Genomic DNA, 24961 nt, shown 5'->3' on the forward strand with positions numbered 1-24961 from the left:
ACATAGAAAACTATGCTCAATTGCATTAATCAGGCAAATGCAAATTAAAACCAAATTAATACCGATAGACACCTACCAGAATGGCCAAACATTCTGGTAAATGAAAAACATAGAAAATAATAAGTGTTAGCAAGGGTGTGGAGGAACTAGATTCATATACACTGCTAGTGAAATTGATACATGTTTGACAATATTTATAAAACTGAATATACACATAAGCCCTGACTCACAGATTCCACTCTCAGGTATGTACCCAATGGAAATACACATATATATCCACCAACACACAGGTAGTGGAATGTGCTGATCAGCATCATTTGTTGTAGAATATGTCTGGTAATTATGCAAATGTTAATCAATGGTAGAATAGATATAAATAAACTGTGATATAATCACACAACAGAATATTCTTCAGTGATGAGAACAGATAGACACTACATGCAACAATGTGGATGAAATTGATGAACACAATGTTAAGCAAAAGATAGACACAAGAGTGTATCACTTTAAATAAAGTAAAACCTGGTAAAATTAAGCTATGTTCTTGGAAATCAGAATAGTGATTATCCTAAGGGGGTAAGAGATTGGAGGGAAACATGGGGAGGGCCCTCTAGAGTTTTTATAATGTTTTATTTCTTGATCTGGATCCTGGTTACATAGATGTGTCCAGGTTGTGACATGTGCACTTTCCAGTGTGTGTATTAAACTTCAATTAAAAAAAGGTTTTTTTGGGGCGCCTGGGTGGCGCAGTCGGTTAAGCGTCCGACTTCAGCCAGGTCACGATCTTGCGGTCCGTGAGTTCGAGCCCCGCGTCAGGCTCTGGGCTGATGGCTCGGAGCCTGGAGCCTGTTTCCGATTCTGTGTCTCCCTCTCTCTCTGCCCCTCCCCCGTTCATGCTCTGTCTCTCTCTGTCCCAAAAATAAATTAAAAATGTTAAAAAAAAAAAAAAAAAAGGTTTTTTTAAGTATGATGAAATTTATAAATTTTTCATGCCACAATAGAACTTTCTAGAATATATTTGCTATCCAGAATGAAACATACCACCAATGTTCAATTGGATTAAGTATTTTCCCTCCCTAGTGTCTTTACTAGCTTACTAATTCTGGAAGGCTAGGGAACTGAGTTAGGATTTAGGGACTAACTTCTACATGCATGGCATTGGATCATGTGTTTTTGGTATTCTCTAAATACCCTATGTTCCTGCACTCCAATTGAGGCCCAGAGGACAGAGACCATTTTTCATTCTCTTTTGTCTCCCCACTCCATCTCTTCCTCAATGCCCAGCTGCCCTGAGGATTCTTCAGAGGACATAGTTTCAGGCTGGAGAGGATTCCTTACTTCTCTAACTCTGTCACAGAAAAAGCTCTGAGATAGGATGCCTTTCTTTTATGAAGCAAGAATTTATTATGTACCTGTAATTACCTCAGTTTACCTTCACAATCTCAAACCTATGCCCATTTTACGGAGGAGAAAACTGGGAAGTATCACTCAAAAGGCAACATCCTTCAGAAGTGACGAGCTGGTCACAGGATTCAGTTGGCTCCATGACCACACCATACTGCCTGGTGTTTTTTAGAGAAGCCTCACTCTGCAATTTTAGTTTCCAAAAGCAGCCACCTTCTTTCTGCAAGTAACAACCTGGGCTGGCTGGCCATCCCTGACTGGCTGTGAGTTTTGATGTCCCTTCATTCCGCCCCAGGGCCTGGAGACAATCAGAACTCCCCTATTACAGGCTCTGGTTCTTCGCAGGTCCCAGTGGGGCCCAAGACAGGGTCACCCCACTCTGAGCCTACCTATTCTTTCTCTGCAGGAGAGGAAGGAAGACCCCAGAATTTTGCTGGCTTCTCTGTGGCGGACATGGAAGCTGCTCCTGCCTGATCAGTACCTGGGTGAGTCTGCTTCGGGTGCACGGGCCCTGCAGATGCTGTCAGGGCTGCCCATTTATAGACAATGGCCGGGCGCCCAAATTTTCCCCAGGCAGCCTGACTGCACGCTTCACCTCCCAGCCCGGCTGTGTGGAACTCTCCATCTGTATTGATCACACTGGCTTACCACTGCAGACAGAAAGCCGCTCTGTAATCTGCTGGGGAAGGCACAGCGCTACCCGGCATGGCGATTACAACTCAGCTCAGGGAAATGAGCCTCTGGTCTTGAGCTCAGCCCAGCAGCCTTTTCTTCCTCAGTGGAATTTGCCCCAGGCTTGCTTGGCGCAGACTCAGGGATAGCAAATTGACCACTCCTCAGTGCTCTGGTGCTGCCATGGAAATCAGTAAAGGCAGCCTCAAGGGCAGGGTCTAAACCAGCACATCTTGATGGAGAGCATGCACACCCATTATCTCTGTGCTCAGGGTCCCCAAACTCCAATCTTTGGCCAACCTCCAATGACCATTTTCTGCGCTTTATGCCTCCCTCACCCTTGGCAGAGAAATCGCTGCATGATCCCAGCAAGAGTGACAGAGTTGCAATGTGGCCAGGACTTTAGAGGCCATCCAGTGCTCCTTTTACCAGTGAGAAAACAAGCCCAGAGAAGTTAACTGACTTGCCCAAGGTCACACAGCCATGCAGGTAGAAGTTGTATGAAAAGAATCCAGGCCTTCTGATTTGATGATCACCTCGCCCTCCCCCACAGCATTCCAGGCTGTTTTTCTTTCTTTACTTAAGGGACTCCTCTAAGCCTTGCACAGTTTTGGGCTACAGATTCAAGAGAGCCTAGAGATGATTGCTTTCCTTTGGGGAGGCCAGAGAGATTTCTGAGGGGACCCACCAGGGATGACAGTGCTAAAGGAGAGCACACCCCAGGGCCCAGGTGGCTCACAGAAAAGTAGGCAGAAGGTGAGCATTGTTTGGGCCACAGCAGGGAACAGTGAGGGAACACGTGTGTGCACCAATTCAGTGTCAGCTGCCCTCAAGCATCCGAATGTCCCAGGAGGGGCAGCAAATGCCTGCTTCCCCTGGCAATATTGACAGCCGGACCAGTGACTGTCAGGTAATTCCTGTGCTCTGTTCACTGCATCAGTTGAAACCGAAAATGCATCACCCTCCAGGAGGGTTCGCATGGAGGACATCTGAGGCAGTGAAGGCAGGCATCAGGTTGGTCACCTCCAGTATATTCAGAGATGATCAGAGGAGGGTCGCACAATGGCTGGATTTCTCTCCTCTCTTCCCATCCCCAACATCCTGTTCCCTGCCTTGGGCCAGTTTTCCCCCTCTCCCTCTCCACCCCATCTAGACTTTCCAGGCCTGTGTCCCACTTTCTGAAGGACCTGCCTATGAGGTAACTGGCTAGAGAATTGGGCCGATTCAGAAGGATGGCCGTGGTGGCTGGTGATTTTCACAGTTTGCCTATCCTTGGATAACTTCGCAAATCTACATCGATGTGCCAAGTCCAGGCCAGTCTCCATGCCTCCGTGGGCCTCTGTTTCCACATCTGAAGCTCTGGGTCTTTTTAAGCAAGAGCAACCATGCCTCCCATGAGGATGGTGTTATTACTTTTTTAAAAAATGTTCTTGTCTTATTATGTTTGTGCTCTGAATTCAGGCAGCACAGACCTGAGCTCCAGCTTTGCCCCATCTTCACAGCCTGCCCTCCAATCCTCAGTGTCCCCATCTGTATGATGGGGTTGATAAAGTCAACCACATGGTTTGTTTGAAGGACTGAGTGAGATGATGCATGGGAAGTGCTCAGCCCAGTGTTATCCCAATAAATGTAACATGTTCACATGTCCTCATCATTTATGAAGCAGGTAGGGCATATTCTAGCATCAAAATGATAGATGCATAAATGGAGCTCCAAGTGACTCATCTAGACGCAGAGGTTTCAGGGTCTGTGGACACCTCCCAATGCTACCTCCTCGGTGTCTCTGTTTCTGATGGGCTATCCGCCACTCCTTGGGAGGTTTGGAAAATGCAGAGTGGGTTCTCATTGCTCACACAGTCCTGACTGCATGCAAGAATCCCAGAGTAAAATCTGTGTGTCTGACATTCCTCAGGGTTTGCCCTCATGATTAATTTTATAGATGAAGAAGTTAAGGCCCAGAGATGTTGAGTGGCATACCTGGGGGTCACACAGCTTATTCTCCCCTCACTCCCACCTCCATCTCTGTGCCCGGAGATGCTGTCCCTTCTCCTGATTCAAGGTTCGATCTAGGTTGTCCTTACTTTGCCCATTCACAGATCCTGGAGAGGGAACTCAGGGGTCTTGTAGTCCAGGACCTTCTGGGCACAAGAAGGCCCTCCTGAGCAATGCCTGACCCAGCCCCCTCGCACCCTATCCCAAGTTGGTGGGATTCCAGGGTCACACTTTGCTCCTATCTTCCACGTAGCTGCAGTTGTCCAGTGGCTGTTCCTCTGCTCAGGCCAAAATGTGTCTGTCAACTCCACCCAGTAGGCCTGGGGTTAGGAAGAGGCCCCAGAGAGGGCCATAGCAGAGCAGGTGAGACCAGGGACCCAGCTCATCCTGGGGGGCACACAGCCCAGTGAGCTACCACCAATCTGCAGGGACAATGAGCCCAAAAGTCACTTCTGCAGGGGGCAAAGCCTGACCTTCCCTCGTGGCTCCAGTGGGGCCAGAAGCACAGCCAGTTCCCCTCATCTGCCATCTGTGTCTGCTGTGCTGACTTCACCCTCAGGTTGCAAGGACAGTTGAGTAGATGCCATCAGAGAACACAACTCCTGAAGGAGCAGCGTCTGGGTGGGGATGGAGTTCACATTCACAGGTGTTTGATGTTCATCTTTATTAAACTCAGTCCAGAGAGCTTATTCCTGGCCAGCACATGTCCTGGCCTCAGAGGGGAGGAAGGCAAGTGGGCAGCAACCCTTGAGAGAGTTTTCTTCTTGGGATAATATTCAAGGCTGGATGAAGAGAGGGTGGTTGGCCCTGCCTTCCACAATGTTAGGGCTACTTAGGGGTCCAACTCCAGTTTTTAGGAAGGAAACACAAATATTTTCAGGCTTCAAGTGAAGCAAAGCACGTGTCTTGTCTCAGAGAAATCCAGTCACAACCTTCAAACAGGCTCACAATGCTCCCCCCAGGACCCTCCTCAGCTCTTGTCCCTCTCCACAGCCCGCCCCCCCAGGTTGGGCCTCACAGTCAGGAAGAGCTCAAAATTCCAAGCTGTTATTATGACCCCACAGGGGGCCTCTGACATCCCCGTGAGCCAACACTGTGCATGGGGAAACAGGGCTATGACTGAAGCAACATTTGGGCCTAGAACCTCACTGCTGCCAGGCTCGGAAGCCCAGGGATCTGGCAGGTCTGAGCACAACAGCAGCTCAGGCCCGTCTGTGCGTCCTGAGCTGCCCGTCTGTGCGTCCTGAGCTGCCCTGTCCCTCAGCTCTCTGTAAGTGCTTGGGGATGGCAGGGAAAGTTGGGCCCTGGTGGGGAGTCTCTCCCAAACAGTGGGCACGATGAGGCCTCTGGGTGTGACCTGAGAGCCCATTTGACCACCAAGCATCCTGCAGCCCACTGTCCTCAGCTGTTTCAGCAGATCAGCTGTGCTCATTCCAAGTCTTTAAGTTTATCTCATTTCTTTTTTTTTTTTTTTTTTTTTTTTTTTTGGCTCCCTCTGAGAGGCAAATGTTCTAACAAAGATGTGAGATACTGGAACAAGGCATTAATTTCAATAGTCACTTAAAAGCAATTGCTTGGGAAATATCTCATTTTCCCATTAAATGCTGCACAGCCAAAACCTCAGGTGATTCTCTTCCCTTCCTCTCCCTGGCCCCTTCCACCTCCATGCGCTAACCCTCCTTCCCCTCTGCCAACAACTCACAACCAACAGATCATTTCCCAGTCCTGTCCTAAAATTATATCTTGAGTACATAAATGATTCCATTTGGCTAATAAGCAACCTTTAGACAGCAAATGCCTGACAGGTGACTTACCCTAAAGAAATCATCCTGGAGGGGCTTCCCCCCAAGGTGGGTGTCTTCTTAGGAGCACAGAGCAGGTGGCTAATCATGTTAGCAGCTTTGTGAACACTCCATTCTTGGTGCAGGGGGACTGGCAGGCACACAGGGACCTGGAGAGGGGGCAGCCTGCCCTCTGAGGTCTCTCCTTGCTAATGAGACATGGCTGATGTAAAGAATGCATTTCCAGGTCTTCCCTGGCCTTCCACTAGACAAAAGCCTGAAGAGGCGTGTCTTTCAAGACCTGTCTCAGGGGAAGCTGTGATCCAGGTGGGGCTGAGCCTAACAGACGTAGTGGATGATTTGAAAAATTGATTGTGGTCTTTCACTGCAAAATCAGGAGAGAAGTCCTGGCTGCCTCCCTTCCTCCCCATATGAAGGCCCTGTGGCCTGACTGAGGCAGAGCTAGAGGCTGGAAAAGGGGAGTCTTGGCCTGTCCCCCATTTTCCCAGTCTCCCCGTGCCCCTGACCCTCAACCCCTTACTTGTCTTCCAGCTACAGGCTCTTCTCTCTGGTTCCATTACTGCAGGACCCCACTCTAAGATGCCATCTAATGTAATCTCTCTCTAAGGGAGACCCACAAAACACACTTGCCCCCTCTTTCACAGAGATTCTGATTATTATTATTATTAAAAATAAGAGTTGACTATATGTGACAGACTTACGCAGGCTCAATTCCAGCTGTCAATTTCATTGACAGTTTACAGAAGAACTGAGGCCCAGAGAAGCTCAGTCATGTCCCCTGAAGTCACACTGCTGGATTCTGAGGATTTGAGCCCAGATTCTCTTGGTTCTGGAGCCTGAATACATGATTGCATGGCAGCACTCTCCATCTAGCCTGCAAGACTCAAGGAAATTCATCTCCAGTGAGGGAGCTTCGAGTCCCGGCAGTGAGGAGCTCTCTGGAGCAGGGTACTGACCCCATAGACTTCATATGGCTTCACAGCTGCTGGCACCTGCAGCCTCCCCTCCCTGAGTAAGAGAGGAGTATGGAAAACAGTATGGCAGGTCCTCAAAAAATTCAAAATAGAGCTACCATGAGATTCATCAATCCCACTTCTAGATATGTATCGAGGGAAACAAAATCAAGTTCTCAAAGAGATATCTGCACCTCCCTGTTCACTGCAGCATTATTTATGACAGCCAACATATGGGAACAACCCAAGTGTCCTTCAAGAGATGAATGGATAAAGAAAATGTGGTCTATACGTACAATGGAACATAACTCAACCTTTAAAAAAAAGGAAATCCTACCCTTTGAGAAAACATAGAAGAACCTAGAGGACATTGTACTAACTGAAGTAAGACAGACACAGAAAGAGAAATCCTGCATGATACTTTAATGTATGTGGAATCTAAAATAGTCAAACTCATAGGAATGGAGAGTAGAATGGTGGTTGCCAGGGGCTGGGGGATAGGGGCACATGGGAAGATATTGGTCATAGCCAAATACAAAATTACAGTTATACAGGAGGAGCTAGTTCTGGGGATTTAAAGTACAACATGGTGGGGTGCCTGGGTGGCATATTCAGTTAAGCATCCAACTCTTGATTTCAGCTTGGGTCATGATCTCATAGTTCATGGGATCGAGCCCCATGTCAGTCTCTGTACTGAGCATGGAGCCTGCTTGGGATTCTCTCTCTCTTCTCCTCTCCAGCTCTCTCTCACTCTCTCTCTCTCTCTCTCTCAAAATAAATAAATAAATAAATATTTTTAAAAAATAAAGTACTACATGGTGACTCTGGTTAAGAATATGTATTATACTTGAAATTTGCTAAGAGGGTAGATCTTAAGTGTTCTCACCAAAAGAAAAAAAGGAAGAAAGAAAATGGTAATTAATCAAGGTGATAGATAGGTTAATTAGTTTGAGGTGCTTCTTTCACAATGTATGCGTATATGAAAACATCAAACTGGGGGCGCCTGGGTGGCTCAGTCGGCTCAGGTCATGATCTCACAGCTCGTGAGTTCGAGTCCTACATCAGGGTCTGCACTGGCAGCTCAGAGCCTGGAGCCTGCTTTGGGTTCTGTCTCTCCTCTCTCTTTCTGCCCCTCCCCTGCTTATGTTCTCTCTTTAAAAAATAAACTTAAAAAAAGAAAGAAAACTTCAAACCGTATACCTTGAATATATACAATTTTTATTTATCAATTATACCTCAATAAATGTGGGGTGAAAGGAGAGGCAGACCAGGAGCCACCAGCTCTGCATACAATTATGAGTCTCATCTTACTGATTCCCACCTTAGGGAGAGAAGCTGAGGCTCAGAGAGGCTGAATCAAATGATAAGGTCACATAGATTTAAAGTCTCTTCTCTTCTCTAGGCAATGGGCTTTAAGGCTGTCGTTCTCTTCTTCCCTGTAATTTGATGGCTCTGAGTTGCCCTTCTTGGGCTTTGGTGCAGCTGAACTCTTGCATCAGCCTGCATATACATGTGCACTTAGAGACATGAATGCTGTAATTTCCTTGTTCACGCACAGTCTATCCCAGGGCTGGGGGGTGAGACAGCAAGAGAAGGGGTCTTGAGGGTCAAGACCCTGTGGGAAGGCTGGGCCACTGAACCCAAGTGTGGCTCAAGTCAGCCAGCCCGGCTCCTGAAGCCACACACACATAGGAAGGTGTTATCCCATTTCAGGAGCTTCCCTGATGCCACAGGAGGCCACGCAGCTGTTGGAGGCTGCTCTGGTCTGTCTGGGGTCACTCTAGCCAAGGTCTGGTCTTTCCTTCAGAGCAGAAAATCAAAGCACATTAAAGAAAACCCTGAGAAGGCTATCGTTTTCCAACCTTGAGTGCCTGGGGTGGAATTCTGGTCCGATGTTTGGAGGACTGACTTTTGTGAAGTAATGTGTCTGGGATAAGTGATGGTTCCCTCTCTTCCTACTGTCTGGTCTGCTCCTGCCAGACTCACCAACAGAGTGGAGAGAAAGAGTGATTGAGTTCTGTGATCTAAGGGATCCCAGGTTCCCCAAGGCAGCCAGAGAGCCACACCATTTGGAGAGCCCAGTTTTATGCTTTCCACAGCCTCCTGCTGCTGGTGTTTGAGAAGGATTACAAAGCAGCAGCAGCTCAGCCAGTCCAGGCCCAGGAAGTGTGGGGCGAGGTTCTTGGTGTAGGAGTGCGATCATAGGCTTGGGCAACAGAGAGACCTGGTTCCATTGATATACTCCATGTAAACTTGGGCAAGTCTCAGCCTCTCCAAGCCTCAATTTCTTCACCCGTGCATTGAGGACAAGAGTGTCAATTCTGCAGGGCTAGTGTGAAAATTAAATGAGAATCTTAATAAAAGCCTAGAAATGTCAGCATCATAATGATGGTAGTTTATTACTGCCTACAACTCACATTTTCTCAGCACTGACTGCAGACCAAGCTCTGTGCTAAGCATTCATATTAACTGTCCCAAATACCAATCAAAACCATGATGAGATGCCACCTCATGCCTATCAGAATGGCTAAAATTAACAACACAAGAAACAACAGGTGTTGACCAGACGCAGAGAAAGGGAAGCCCTTTTGCACTGTTGGTGGAAATGCACACTGGTAGAGCCACTCTGAACAGTGTGGGGGTTCTTCAGAAAGTTAAGAATAGAACTACCCTATGACCCAGCAATTGCACTACTAGATATTTACCCAAAGGATACAAAAATACAAAGGATAAAAAAGTGGCAGATGCACCCCAATGTTTATAGCAGCATTATCAACAATAACCAAACTATGGAGAGAACCCAAATGTCCATCAACTGATGAATGGATAAAGAAGATGTGGAATACATATACAATGGTATATTACTCAGCCATCAAAAAGAGTGTAAATTTTGTCATTTGCAATGATGTGGATGGAGCTAGAATGTATTATGCTAAATGAAATCAATCAATCAGAGGAAGACAAACACCATATGATTTCACTCATATGTGGAATTTAAGAAACAAAACAGATGAACATATGGGAAGAGGGACAAAAAGAGGAGAGAAGGAAACAAACCATAAAAGTCCTTTAATGATAGAGAACAAACTGAGGGTTGGTGGAGGGAGGTGGGCGGGGGATGGGCTAGTTGGGTGTTAAGTATGAAGAAAGTCACTTGTTACGCTGAGCACCGGGTGTATGTAAGTGGTGAATTACATACACTGAATTCCACTCCTGAAACCAATATTTCACTGTATGTTAACTAACTAGAATTTACATTAAAAAATTGAAAAAAAATATTAACTGTCCCACATAGTCATCCTAAAAATCAAATGAGGTATGTATTATTACTATCCCCATTTTGTAGATGGGAAGACTAAGACTCCAAAAGGCTAAGTGGGCTTTCCAGAATCACTGCACATGTGTATGCAGATAGTAAGTCATAAGAAGCCAAAGTCATTGGATATCTACCTTTCTCTTCCGCCATTATCACACAATCACTTAAGTGGTGGTTGTTCCTTTAACAACCTTTAACTGAATGAGCTCACCTGCTGTTTCCAAGTCTGTGGACCTTCCCGCATCCATACCACACAGAGTTCTTCAGTTATGCCATGAAATAGGACATGCATTGTTTTTTATTTTCAAAATGAAGAAAGCGAGGCATTGCAGAGTTAAGTCACACACAGCTAGCAAGTGGCAGAGAGTGGAAGAAAACCAGCATTTATGAGCACTTACTCTATGCCAAGCGCTGTGATTATTTCAAGCTTCTGTTGTCGCTGATCTGCAGGGAAGCTTTGGGGGATGTTGGAATTTTCTTGACTTCTCATAACTACCCTGTGAAGAAAGTCTGATTGTTTATTTTCTTATGTTACAGACAAGGAAACTGAGGTCCAGAGCATTTAATTAGACTCCAAAGCTTGTTAACAAGGAAGGAGAGGGTTCCTTTCTGCTTTTTAGGGAATGTGTGGACAACCCCGATTCCCACCTGAGGACGAGATGGAGATGAGTTCTGTTCGTCCCACGTACTCCTGCCCATCCCCCCAAATCCCACAGATCAGTTAGGGAAGGCTTTCGAGGCCCTGGCTTCTCAACAGAGTGAAGGCATGGGTCAGAAAGGGCTGCTGCTTTTGTGGGTCGCCAGGGGGACCAAAATGCTGTGCTCCCCACTCCTGGATGCTTCCCCATCTCCTCCTCCCTATGTCCCCAGTAAACCCCGGGAGGACTGGAATGCTAGCAGGTATGGGAAACAGCTGGAAGCCATACATCCAGCCTCTGGTGATGCAAGGGTATCCTGCACTCCGGTTGTGGTGGAAGTCATCTTTCCTAGACAGCCAGGCACAGCGCCACTGAAAAGATTGGTGTTGAGCAGTGTCTAGAAGGATCCTGAGGAACAGACATAACTGCAGGTGAAAGCTGAGGCCTATGGCAAGCCATCCTCTCTGGCCCCTGAGAGACCCGGGGGGGGGGGGGGGGGGCTTGTCATTATCTCCAACATTAGACCCCATCTTTTTGTTCGCTTCCAATATTGGTAACATAATTTGGGGCATACATCCAATATGGGAATGTTTATTGATTTGCAAATTCTATTAATGTGCCACTGAGCTAGTGAAGGCATCCCAAAGCAGACACCAATATTGATATTACAAGGGGATAATACGAAACCCTAATTAGAATTTCTGATGCTTTCTCCCTGCACGTATGACAGGTCCCCCATGGTGTGGCCCCTCTGGCCTGGGAGCCACTGCTTTTAGACCTTGGTAGAGAGCCGGCTGGGGCCCTGGCAGGGCTTGGGCTTCAGGAGGCTGTTTAGTGAGGCCTTTGGAAGCACAGGCTTTGGAGGGAGTGGGTTTGGAGCCCACCTCTGCCTCTGAGGAGATATGTGGCCTAGGAATTGACCTTCCTCCTTGGAGTCTCTGTTTCCTCACTGCTGAAATGAGGCAGACAACCCTGTTGTGCAGAGTTGATAAGGTGACAACCATGGGGCCTAGCACTGGGGAGGTACTGAAGTGGCCTGGGTACCTGGATATCAGTCCCAAGGATGAGGTCTAAGTTAGGAGGGACTGATGGAACAGGAGACAAGTCCAAGGACCAAGGACCCCCTCTGCTCTTGAGCTCATCCCCTCCCCTAAGCTGGGTGGGCCTCCACGGGGAAGCCACACCAGTGTCACTCCAGGTAGAACTCCACCAACAGAAACGCACACATTCATAAGTTCGGTTTAATCCTTCTTCTGGCATCTTCCCAGTTTTGTTCGCAAAAGCTTTCACGTCCCTTTGGCAACTTAGAAAGCAGAGTAAAACCAGAAAAAGAATTCTGGAGAAGTAGAAATTTATTTTTGACCTGGAACAGCTTCGTGATATGAGACCAACACTCTCTCCGAGTCAAAGCAGAGACTTGACCCCCACCCACTCCGCTGCCCCAGGCCATTTATTTAGCAGGACCCACATCATTCTCAGGAGGCTCCTGAATGAGCTGGGGGCCCTATCATTAGCAGGATGTGTGAAGCCACTGACCATGCCCCGGGGTAGCTCCTGTGGCCTGGGACAGGGTGTTCCAGGGGATAGCAGTCCAGGGCCAGTCCATCCCAATATGTCTCCCCCTGAAAGAACCACTTTCACACTGCTGCCAAATTAAACTTGCATTTGGGCAGGGAAGGGAAGTGGTGGGTAAAGGTGGAACATGGGGAGAACTGGCCACAGGCAGAGGGGGCAGCTGCTCTGGCTTCCCTGGGAACCACAGCCCTGTCTCTCATACATCCTACCCCGGAGCACTCACATCCGAGCTTTATGAGCGGGTATTAGATTCCACTGCGGCTGCAGTGGGCATGTTGATGGAGAGTTCAGCTGGGCTGCAAGGACACATCCCTGGTGCAGTCCTGGATCACAAACACTGTGGCTGAGGTGGGGGTGGTGGTGGCGGGGAGGACAGGGTGACCTGGATACATCCTCCCTAATAACCCCACACTCTTTACTAGTTACCTTCAGTGCCTTTTGCCCTTCCATCCCCTTCAAAGTGAAGACACTCACAATACCTATCACCATCCTTAGCGCAAAGTTGCATAATCTTTCACTTTCCCTGCACCCTGGCCTGCCAGTCTCTGCTGCAGCCACTGTGAGGACAGGACGAATTCATTTGCAAAGGACAAGCACAAGCCTCTGGTGGGAAACAAATGCAATGTACCACAGTAAATGGGAGCAGCTTAAAAAAAAAAAAAAAGGACAAAATCCATTGGGGACCCTGTTGCCATAGGAACTGGTGTTACAGCTTGCTTCCGATAATTAATGGAGGGTTTTGCTATTACAGTATTCTTGAAACTTCGCTCTCCCCTGTGCTGCACTGCAGAATGCAGCATCGCCTCCCCATTCATAAATATTTCATTACCACCGGCTGCTGCGTTTCATCATGGAGGATAACACTTGGCCTAATCCACCCCTCGCCAAACTCCTGTTGTCCTGTCAGAGAAGCAGAGCTTTTCTCCCTCTTCCTTCTGCAGCCTCCATTTACCTGGCATGAAGCTTTCTTCATTCCCCAACCTCAAAGGGCAGCTTCACTGGCTTTGCTTTCAGATCCTGACATCTATCCCCCGTGCCTCATCTTCCTTTCCTAGAGGTCGGGCTGGCCTCCGCCTGAGGCATCTGTCCAGCTCAGGGCCCTGCTGCCTCTCTGTGTCCCCTTGGATGGTGGCCTGGGAGGACGCTGGGCTTTCCATCCTGGTTTTGCAATGTGCTGGCTCAGCTTCAGGTCCCTCATGGTTCAGTGGAGACATGGCCTGACCCTCAGGGTCAGAGAGGGAGGAAGTGAGCCTGTGCTGCCCTGGGATGTGCTCACATGGTGGTTGCTGGTGCTGGTTTGTTCTCAGATTTCCTGTGTTTATCTAGATGAAATCATATCCACGTTATTTTATTTTATTTTATTTTTTTATTTTATTTTATTTTATTTTTTTAAATGTTTTATTCACTTATTTTGAGAGAGAAATAATGCAAGCAGGGGAGGGGCAGAGAGAGAGTGAGAGAGAGAAAGAACCCCAAGCAGGCTTTGCGCTTGAACTCACAAACCATGAGATAAATGACCTGAGCAAAAACCAAGAGTCAGACGCTTAACCGACTGAGCCACCCAGGTGCCCCTTTTCTTTTATTTTAAAAGAAGGGCTTGTTCCTCCTGGCTGCCAGGGCTGCCTGGCTCCTGGCTGCCAGCTGCTTCTGGAAGCACGTGTGGACTCTGTGGCGAGGGCTGGCTCTGGCGAGGGCCCTTCACTGGAACTTGAGGAAAAGGACATTGAGCTATAAAAGGAGCTGTCTAAGGGCAAGAGGGAGGAGTCCTGAGCAAGGGGGAGCAGCAAGGTGGATTCATGTGCATGAAGTGTAGAAAACTAGTCTCAGGCTCACCTTTCCCCCAGGACTCAGCCAAACACAACTTCCCTCTTGTATTTCCTAAAAGCGTTTTAAGGCTCAATTAGTGAACGTTTATTCAGGGCTCTTTGAGTCTTGCTTTAGGAAGAGGCAGAGCAGTGGGGGTGGATGGGGTCTGCTGCTCCTCCAGGTGAGGCAGCAACACTGGGAGAGGGGACCTGGGGGCTCAGAAGCCCAGCTGCTAGTAGATACTGAGCACTGGCCTGGGGGGAGACTTGGGGAAATTCCCCCGGGCTCTGGGCTTGTTTCCCTTCTGCCTCCTATAAGAATATAAGCACTAGCGTCACTCTCTACCAGCCCCAACTGTACAGTCTCCCGAGTTTTGATAAAAGGGTGTATGCCCTCTGTGATGCCTCTGCACCCAGCCTACTATGGGTCACCGTGGCATCCCCTTTCCAAGCCATCCCCAGACTGCAGGGAAATGGGGGCAGATGCCTGGGAAACCGCTCACTGCAGACAGGCCTGAATGCCTGGCTCCCATGGTCCACTTTTCTCCACGCTCCTCTCTCAAGGCACAGGGCCTAGGCAGATGTGCACTCCCAGGGGCCAGAGCCAGGTGAAAGAGGCGCCAAGGACAGGAAGAACCAGACAGGATCAAAACTGGGGAGATCAAATTGTGCCAGGGAGTCCCAGGAAAGAGTTCAGGGAAGACAGAAGACAAGGCCAAGAAGGTTAGAAATGGTGGAACTTCTGCAGGAACCAGGAACCAGAAGCAGAGAGCCAAGCAGGACTAAGCACAGACGCGTCCAGCCAATAGTCAGGAACACTTAGATGCTCCTTTGCAGTGGTCTCTACTGTGGGGCCCAAGGGAGTCAGGCCAGCTAAAAGCATGAATGTGGGATAATGTCAGCCTCTGTGATTGCATTGTTTTTACTGCTTTTAGCCCCTTCTCCAAACCCTGCCTACATCATAGATACTGGCTTGATGGGTGCTACTGAGTTCCAGAACCATGTCTCCCACAACCATCAGTCATGCCAGTGTAGCCTCAGGTATGCCAGAGGCTACCCATAGAGACACTCTTCCCTGCCCCTGAATTCCCCAAGCTGCCTCCATGAGTTCAGGACTCTCTGACAGAACTTCCAGCCTTCTTTTCAGTCTGAGGAGGAAGCTGGCCCAAGACTCAGTGCTCATTCCAGAAGCCCCTGATGCCCTGGAACTATCTAATATTCCTATCTAAGTACTTTGACTTATAAGACCAGAGACCTGGGCTCAGTTGAGCATCTGACTTCGGCTCAGGTCGTGATCTCACAGCCCTTGTTGGGCTCTCTGCTGTCAGCACAGAGCCTGCTTTGGATCCTCTGTCCCCCTCTCTCTCTGCACCTCCCCCACCCACACTCTGTCTCAAAAATAAATAAACATTAAAAACAAGACCATGGACCTAGGGTGTACCCTCAACCTCCTGCCCCCGGGGACATTTTCTGGAATCCTGGCCTGCTCTGATTCTGCAGGGCCAGCCTTTGAGGTGGGCTCATACCAGCCTCGAAGAGCCTGGACCTCTCCACACCTAGTCTCAGTGGGACAAGCCTCTGCAAGGCCAGCTCGTGGGAGTCCTCTTCTGCCAGTTCTCTTTCTAGCCTCATCTGTTCCAGTTTCTGGGACACAAATTTAACTCCCCTGCCCACAGTGCTCACCACCTTCTCTGCCTATTTTTTTTCTTAACTGTGGTAAAATGCACACATAACATAAAAAGTACCATCTTAATCATTTTAAAGTGTATGGTCCTGTGATATTAAGTATATTCACAATGTCCTGCAACCATCACCATCTCCAGAACTTTCTCATTTTGCAAACCTGAAATTCTGTCCCTTTAAATACTAACTCCCCCTTCCCTCCCTCTGCCCCTGGCACCCACCCTTCCACTGTGTGTCTCTAAGAAGTAGGCTGATCTAGGAACCTCACGTATGTGGAATCATATAGTATTTGTCCGTATTTGTCCTGTTGTGACTGGTTTGGCTGTTATTTCACTGGGCTTGATGTGTTCAACCTTCCTCCATGTTGTAGCATGTGCCAGAATTTCCTTCCTTTCTAAAGCTGAATAATATTCCACTGTATGTATAGACATTTTGTTTCATCCATTCACCCATCAACGGACACGTACCTTGCTTATACCTTTTGGCTAATGTGTGGAATGCTGCTAGGAATGCGAGGATACTAATATCTGTTTGAGTCTCTGCTTTGACCTTGGCATACATACCCAGAAGTGGAATTGCTGGACTGAATGGTAATTCTATGCTTAGTTTTTTTTGAGAAATTGCCATACTGTTTTCCACAGTGGCTGCACCATTTTACATTCCCACCAGCAGTGCACAAAGTTCCAATTTTCCCACATTCTTAACAATACTTGTTATTTCCTGTTGTTTTTGTTTTTGTTTTTGTTTTACTACTCACCATCATAATGTGTGTGAACTGGTCTCACTGTGGTTTAATTCACATTACCCTAATGATTAGGGATGTCAAGCCTCATTTCATGTCCTTTTTGGACATTGGAGAAATGTCTCTTCAAGTTCTTTGCCCATTTTTCAGCAGGTGTCTCAATAAGTGTTTGTATTTTTGTTGTTGAGTTACAGGAGTTCAGCTTGTTCTGGAGCTTTTGAGGCAGGCACCTTTGCTATGAATGAACCCGAGTGATATTCAGACACACACACCTTTAATTGTCCTTTGGAGTCTGGTCTCCCCCAATCACATCTCCTTCATCAGGATCCACCTACCTGCCCTCTTGGGAGCCATCTCCAGTCTCTTTTTTTGCAGGCAGTAGTAAGAAGCACAGGAGCATTTTCAGGTTTGGGGACACCATGGCTCCCCTTAGGCAGAATGTGTGATGCATTGTTTTGTGACCTTCCCCTTCCTACTGGTGCCCAGGCCTTGCTGACCTTGGGTCCCAGGAGCACTCTCCACTGATGACTTCTGGGAAGTTTCCACAGAGCTCCTGTATCACATTTTCCCAGGTCAAAGCCAAACATTTCATTACAGCTTCAAAGATTCAGCACCACATGCACTTCAGGGAAGCTCAAGGGCAAGGAGAAAGGAAACGTGGACCAGAAGTATTCTTTCAGTCCATTATTACTACTATGAGAAGTGTGTAAGTACTCACCTTCCAGATCCCATTGTGTTCTGTGCCAGCGCATTTGCTGGGCTTCTACTCTGAGCCACACACCAAGCTGGGTGCTGATCCCACAGCTTTCCCTGACAGCTTCACCTTATTCCCCACAGGTTTCTGCTTTCCAGCTCCAGGGAAGCCCCGGGGGAGTCAGTGCCACAGAAGGGAGAGAAGTTAGGGGAGAAAAGAACAAAGATGGAAAAGGGTAGGAAGACTTTCCCTCTGTCCTCTGCTCCCATTCAGGGGAGGAGCCCCAACCTCACACTTGTTTGCTTAGGAGAAGTGGACCAGCTTCTCACTCAGGTCTGGATTTCATGGAGCCAAGCTGTACTAAGGCAGAGGGAAGCCTGGGTCAGGGTCTGACTTTCAAGGAAAAAGTTTTCTCCTAACATTGAGGAAATCTGACATATTTGTAGGTTAGCTCTGCCATCATAGGGGAAGACATCTGTCCTTCAGAACAAGCCCAGGGAGCCAGGTAGGGAGTGGGGGACAGGGTGACAGAAGCAGGAGGGAAAGGAGGGAAACACTGGAAAGAGAAACAATGGTAGGCAGAGGTGGGCTGTGGAGGAGGGGGAGAAAGTGTTCATGAATACAGAGTGTTATTTGAAGAGCAATTAGCACAGCACCCAGTGTCTGTGACATGCTTAAAGAATGCCCATCACATCACCAACTAAGGCTGGCCCCACCAATCTATGAAATGGGGGGTTTCTACAGCAGCAACACCCCCTCTCCTCTTGACTTGCCACCCACCCATCCCCACCCTCACTTTTCTGTGGAAAATAAAGACTCAGGGTGTGGCCTCTGGAACATTATAAATCTCTCCAGGTTGTGGAGGACGGGGCGCTTCATGGGTGGGTGGACTTTCCAGCCCACTATCCAAAGGAGGGTGCCTCAGCTTCTGTCTGTTCTATATGTATGTATTGGAAGGAAGTTCTCCTGCTTAAACATGATGGTGTAAATTACTGGCCTGGAGACCCTCTAACGACCCTTCCACCTGGGACATCTCATGGTCCCACACTGCCCCAGGCAGACAGTGATCGGTGTCCCCATCCCTGTTAGCCACAAGAAGCTGGCCAGGCATAAGGTGGCTGCAAAGAGGAGGCAGTTGGCCCACATCCCCTGCCCAACTGAGCAAGTGTGTTTGTCACACTAGGAATGGTTGTTCCCAGAAGTTGGAAATGGTTAGCAAATTCCAACGTCCCCAGGAATGCTGGAATTTGATAAAGTGAGAATTTCTGGACCTGGTGTCAATCTAAGGAAGTGAAAGGGGGCAGCTTTTAACCTCACATGAGAGATTTTATAAAAAATGAAACTTATTTGGGGTCAAATGGAGACCCAAAGTAGAAATATTTCACAAAACATAACAAACAGTTGGTTTTTTAAAAACCATTTCCCTTGTGTGCTCAAAGCCCACATGTGCATAGGTGGAGAGGCTGACTGAAAATCACACAAACCCAGGAGTCTGGTGTCAGCATCTGAATTAGTGACTCTCAACCCCGGCTACATACTGTGATGACCTGATGGTTTTGTTTAATTCTGTTGTTCAAGCCCCACGCTCACCAAGTCTGATTTAAATGGCCTGGGTGAGGGTGGGTGTAGGGATTTTATTACCTTATATCGGTCAGGATGGCTGTTATCAAAAACAAAAGACAACAGTGTTGGTGAGGATGTGGAGAAAAGGGAACCCTCGTGCAATGCTGGTGGGAATGCAAAATGGTATGGCCACTGTGGGAAACAGTATAAGGGTTTCTCCAAACATTAAAAATAAAACTATTGGGGCACCTGGGTGGCTTAGTCATTTGAGCGTCCAACTCTTGATTTTAGCTCAGGTCATGAATGCAGGGTGGTGGGACCAAGCCCCACGTCAGGCTCTGTGCTGAGCATGGAACCTATTTGAGATTCTCTCTCTCTCCTTTTGCCCTTCTCCCCCACTTGTGCTCTCTCTCTCTCTCTCCCTAAAAAATATAAACAAACAAACAAACAAACACATAAATATAAAGCTATCATATGATTTAGAAGTCTCATTTCTGGGTATTTTCCCAAAAGAATTCAAGATAAATCAGGATCTCAGCATTATTAGTACTCCTATGTTCACAGCAGCATTATGCACAATAGCCTAGATGTGGAAACAACTTAAATGTTCATTGATAGGTGAATGGATAAAGAAAATGTGGTCTGTACTCACAATGGTCTACTATTCAGCCTTAAGAAAGAAGGAAATCCTATAATATGTTGCCACATGGGTGAACCTTGAGAACATTATGCTCAGTGAATGGGCTGGTCACAGAAAGACAAAGACTGCATGATTCTACATACATGAGGTATCCAAAATAGTTAAGTTCACAGAAACAAAGAGTGGAAGGGTGGCTTCCAGGGGCTGGGGAGGGGGAAATGAGGAGTTATTAATCAACAGGCATAAAGTCTTCAGTTAAGCAAGATTAATAAGCTCTAGAGATTGTCTGTACAATATCTTATCTACAGTCAACAGTGCTGTACTATACACTTAGAGATTTGTTAATGGTAGGTCTCATGTTTAGTGTTCATACTACAATTTAGAAAATGTTTTTTAAATGCTAACCAGATAATCATGATGGGCAACCAAGGTTGAGGGCCACTTACCCAAAACAACAATAGCACAACTTCCACCAATCTCACACCTTGGTACTTACCCAAAGGAGTTGAAAGCTTATGTCTAAGCAAAAACCTGCATGTGGATATTTGCAACAACTTTATTCATAAGTGCCAAAATTCGGAAACAACCAAGATGACCCTCAGTATCTTCAGGAGGTGAATGCGTAAATAACTCTGGTACGTCCAGACAATGGAATATTACCCAGCATTAAAAGGAAATAAGCTATCATGTCATGAAAAGGCACAGAGGAATCTTAAATGCATATTTCTAAGTGAAAAAAGCGATCTTAACAGGCTACATGCTGTATGACTCCAACTCTATGACACTCTCGAGAAAGCAAAAACACTGTCCATAATCTATGGAGACAATAAAAAAGAACAATGGTTATTAGGGCTTGGAGGACAGAGGACTGAACAGGCAGAGCACAGAGGAGTTTTAGGGCAGTGAAACTACACTGTGTGATACCATAATGATGGAAACATGTCATTATACATTTGTCCAACCCCACAGAATGTACAACACCAGGAGTGAACCCTAGTGTAAACTATACACTTTGGGTGATTATGATGTGTCAGTGTGGGTTCATCCATTGTAACAAATGTCTCACTCTGGAGGAGATGTTGATGATGGGGGAGGCTATGCATGTGTGGACCAGGGGGTTTACAGGAAATCTCTGTACTCTTCATCACTCAACTTTGCTATACACCTAAAATGTCTCTTAAAAAATTAAATCTTTCTTAAAAATTGCCTAATTTAACATGGGCAAGTCTTCTCACACACATGATTCACCATATTGAAATTTTCATTAGTAAAACAGAAGAGTGATACATTTTTTAATTTTTTTTTATTTTTAGAGAGAGAATGAGGGGAGGGGCAGAGAGAGAGGGAGAGAGAGAGAAACTCAAGCAGGCTCTATGCTCAGTGTGGAGCTGGACACAGGGCTTGATCCCACGACCCTGGGATCAGGACCTGAGATGAAACCAAGAGTTAGGTGTTTAGCTGACTGAGCCACTCAGGTGTCCCAAGAGTGATAAAGTTTTAAAGATTTGAGTCAGGTATGTATTGACAGAAATGAAATGTCCATCCTTGGCTGACGTGTCTTTTGAGGGAAGTGCTGAGGTACAATTTCTCCCAGCTAATCCTTAAGATCAGGCTCATGACCAGCCCTCAGCATAGACTTCTGAGAAGTTTCAAAGACATTGAGAATACCTCAGTTAAATTAGCCACCCCCACATCAGTATTATCTAGAATTCTGCACCCAGAAATTCACCCTCTCCTCCCAGGAGTTTCTGGGAATGTCTATGTACAAAATATGAATAGCTAGGCACCCATCACAGCTTTTTATACCTCTTCCTGGGAACAGGATTTGATAAGAGAGAGTAGGTAAAGGGAAGAGTGAGGAGCCCAGGGTTGAGCAGGGGACCTTTCCCCTCCATCTCCTCCTCCATGACTGTTTCAGGGGGCAGCTCTGCAAAAGGGGCTTGAGGTAGGGATGGCCAGTGGTCTCCAGCTGACCCAGCTTCTGCCAGTGTGCAGGAGGCTTGGTAGGTCCTGCCTATTATGGCCAGACCTGCACCAGCGCCCACCTCTGGAAGAGAGGTCAGGCATGTGGGCACTGAGGCACTGTGGCCACTCTCTTATCAGCCCAGTGGTTGTGTCCCAAGAGGGAGTGACCCACCTCACAGGCCCAGGATGATGTGCCTTGCGGGTATGAATTCTATACACAGCATGCTTCAGTATAAGGCCCCTACATAGGGCACAGGGCAAGGAGTTCTGGGATGTTTCCCAGTCCAGCTGTCACCAATGTCCTTTGAGACACCAGCAGGGCACTGGGATATAGGCCACAGCATGTGTGGAAGTGACATTCACTCTTGAAGGAAACCTGGGCTGTTTCCCACCGCAGGGATAACATTGGGATATAGTGGGAAAGAGCTTCAGGCCTGGAGTCAAGAGACCTTCCATTTACCACCCTGTGCTTTTATTTCCTTAGATTTTAATTTCTCCATCTCTAAGCCAGTGCAAATGCCTGTGGTGCCTACCATCCTGGAAGGTTGTAAGGATCAAGTGGGGTGAAAACCTTTGAAATCTTATTGCTCTTTATGAGTATAAGTGATGGTTATCTGCCTGATGGGCCACTGGCCTTTTAGGGGAAAAAGGGGTTAGTGTTTAACCAAATGCAGCTTACGGAGAAGTCCAGACACAGAGCAATTGGTTATACAGGCCATTTGTGTCCATCACTCACGTCACAGATGCAATCATTCTTTTGGGTTGCATGATGCCTGTTTTAGTAGCTTCCAAAACAACTAATCCTTTGATGTTAAATTAAAGAAAATTAATTTCTCATTGGAGTTCCCTGAGAAAGGGAACTTTGTTTCTTTTTGCAAAGGAATATTATTAACAATAATTTTTAAACTCTTATTCTGGAGTAGACCATTGTGGTAGAATCCCATGGTGTTGCAAGCCCTAAAGAATTGTCTGAGGCTGCCACCCTCAGAAGGGAGTCGTGCTGGCCTTGACTGTCCCTGGTCTGCCCAGGAGACTGAGTGCACGAGCAGGAGGAGAGAGTGACCCACAGGGGAGGGGCGCTCACAGTGCCAGAGGACCAGCCATCCCCACAGACAGCTCCCTTTGCCTCTGCTCTACAAACACCTCTTGGCTCCCCAGAAGGCACACAACACTAATGCCCTTATAAATAGGCTCCCCCGACTTGGGGAGTTAGCAGTTTCAAGAAATCCAATGGAAGAAACAGCCAGTGTTGCAATCCTGGCAAACGCTCTTGGGCTTTCTCTCTCTCTCTCCCTCTCTCTCTCTTTTTTTTCCTTTCCCCGTTTTAACTGTTAAAATTCATCTCCGACATCGCACACACGAATGAAATCAACAGTCTCTTATCAGATCCCAAATCTGTCAGCGATGTCTACCAGCCGCCTGGAGCCAAAAGCCTCTTAGCACATGTGTGACTTGAGCTGAAAAGGGGCTGGGACAACAGTGCAGGCAGTTTTGTTCTGGCACCCTCGTTCCCAAACATTTGCTCATTTAGAGCACGGCAAGCAGCGATGCCTGCATTCTCATCTATCTCAGTTCCATGGGCTTCCAGACATGGTTCAAGCATCTCCCTGGCATGCATTAGGGTCTGCTTTCTGCAGGCACCAGTCACCAGCCCATGGCTGTTTGACCAGTGGCCAAACTCAATGCTCTCCCCCAGCCCTAGGATGCTAGCCCAGGTCTCCCCAGGGTGGGAAGAGCTGGGGGTACTGCCTGGGAGGAACAGGTGTCTGAGTGGATTGGGCTGAGCCCTGGGTCTGGGTTCACCCCCCACTCACCCTGGCCCAGTGCTTTCAGGACTTGGGTGCTTTGTATGGTAAGTCCACGGGCAGCTCCGGGAGTGCTGGACTCCAGGAAGATCCCATTACTCCTCTCTCTAAGACCCACCTTTTCCCACGATTTCTGCTGGAGAGAGACATGAGACTTAACAGAACATAAGTTTCCTGAGAATAAAGTGTGGGGTTAATCCATCTATGTATTCCTGGATCTGGCACCTAAACACCAATATTAATAACAACCATTCATGGGGCATCTACCAAGTGTCAGTTACTTTATATAGATCTTCTTACAGATATTAATATAGTTTTTAAGCAGATGAGTAGAATAAGCTAGAAAGTTAAGGAAATTTCCTGAGGTAGTGAAAGTGGCAAAGCCTCTATACATTTCCCCTTGACTTTTTATTATAATGATTGATGAATAAATACATCGAATGGATGTGTGGATGAATGAATGAATGAATGAATGAATGACAGAGTGAGTGAATGAATAAATCTGTTATATTCAGTGAGTGAATGAATAAATCTGTTCTATTAAACAGTCTATGTGTCTGTCTGCCTGTCTGAAGACAGGGAGAGAACATGACCTAAAGGATGAACTTGGGTCTGTGTAGCAAAGGTAGGGTACCCCACCAGCTCTGCCCCAGTGAAGACCCAGGTTTCTAGGTGGGGAGGTGGGTGAGCTCAGACTCATGGGCAGTAGAAATAGGTGCAACTCCTTCCTCTGCACCCCAGGCAGGGCCACATGGGAAGCACCAGCATTGGTCAGGAAGCAGAACAAATGGGAGAAAAGTATGGGCCAGAGTCTTTATTGTGGTTTCCTTGGGCTGAAACTGGCAAATCAAGGTGGGCAGGCTTCAGATTGGCTATTTTAAATAATTCAGCTCTGGGACATATGGGCTCTCCCTAGTAGTCTGGTACCTGGCTCTGGGGTGATTAGGGCAGGTGGACAGTGAGTGACCGGCAGTGAAAAAGCCCATGGAGGGTGTCGTTGGGGTGTTCCTGGATTGGTTTGTTTGTATTTGAAAGGTGAACTCTGAAGGGGAGAGTGTTATCTCCAGGAGTTAACTAACTCTGGAAGGGGCAGTTCCTCCAGGGTCAGCACGTCCTGAAGATGTCAAAACGTCAGAATATAGAAAATGAAAGAGAGTTGGGGTGCCTGGGTGGCTCCAACTCTTGATTTTGGCTCAGGCAATGATCTCATAGTGGTGAGATTGAGCCCTGCATTGGGCTCTGTGCTCAGCCTGGAGCCTGCTTAAGATTATCTCCCTCCCTCTCCCTCTGCCCCTCCCCTCATACACATGCGCATGTGTGCTCTCTCTCTGTCTCAATCTGTCTCTCGCAAAAAAGAAAAGAAAATGAAAGAGAGTGAATGCACTGAAGCTCCTGAGGACCCATCAGGGCAGAGGTCTGCTTTGAATGCTGGATATCCAAAAAAATATAATAATGTTAACATGTTAAAAAATATAAACTATATCCAGGCTAACTCCCTTTCTAGATAGAAATCTAGAAAGATTATGCTTCTGTGGTCAACCATGGAGACATCCCATCATCACCTTCACCTTTTATCAATTCTGTTACCATTTAAGGGGGGACATTAAGTGCCAGTACTATGGCAGATACTGCATGGTTGGTCCCACCCCTACCACCTCCCCAACCACACCCTGGCCATCTTCCTGGGCTCCAATTCTTCCAGCATACCAGGC

At 47.3% G+C, this 24961-nt stretch overlaps 1 protein-coding gene and 1 long non-coding RNA gene across 3 annotated transcripts in view; one reads left to right on the plus strand and one right to left on the minus strand.

The window, feature by feature from the left end:
- Positions 1 to 24961, minus strand: part of FARS2 (phenylalanyl-tRNA synthetase 2, mitochondrial) — a 632301-nt gene that overhangs the window by 27069 nt on the left and 580271 nt on the right. Inside the window, exon 9 of one of the 2 annotated variants that reach the window (XM_058733132.1) lies at positions 12112 to 13674. The exons of the other annotated variant lie outside the window; for it this stretch is intronic. Within the exon in view, the coding sequence (XP_058589115.1) occupies positions 13671 to 13674 (4 nt within the window). The 3' untranslated portion in view covers positions 12112 to 13670. Of the gene's footprint in view, positions 1 to 12111; positions 13675 to 24961 lie in introns of those variants that run through there. 2 annotated transcript variants of the gene reach the window in all.
- On the plus strand, positions 5177 to 6957 carry LOC131513839 (uncharacterized). The gene is made up of 2 exons (XR_009262825.1): positions 5177 to 5338; positions 6607 to 6957. It is a non-coding gene; the product is annotated as an uncharacterized LOC131513839 (long non-coding RNA).

This window comes from Neofelis nebulosa, chromosome 6 (assembly GCF_028018385.1).
Source record: "Neofelis nebulosa isolate mNeoNeb1 chromosome 6, mNeoNeb1.pri, whole genome shotgun sequence".
Classification (NCBI taxonomy): Eukaryota; Metazoa; Chordata; class Mammalia; order Carnivora; family Felidae; genus Neofelis; species Neofelis nebulosa.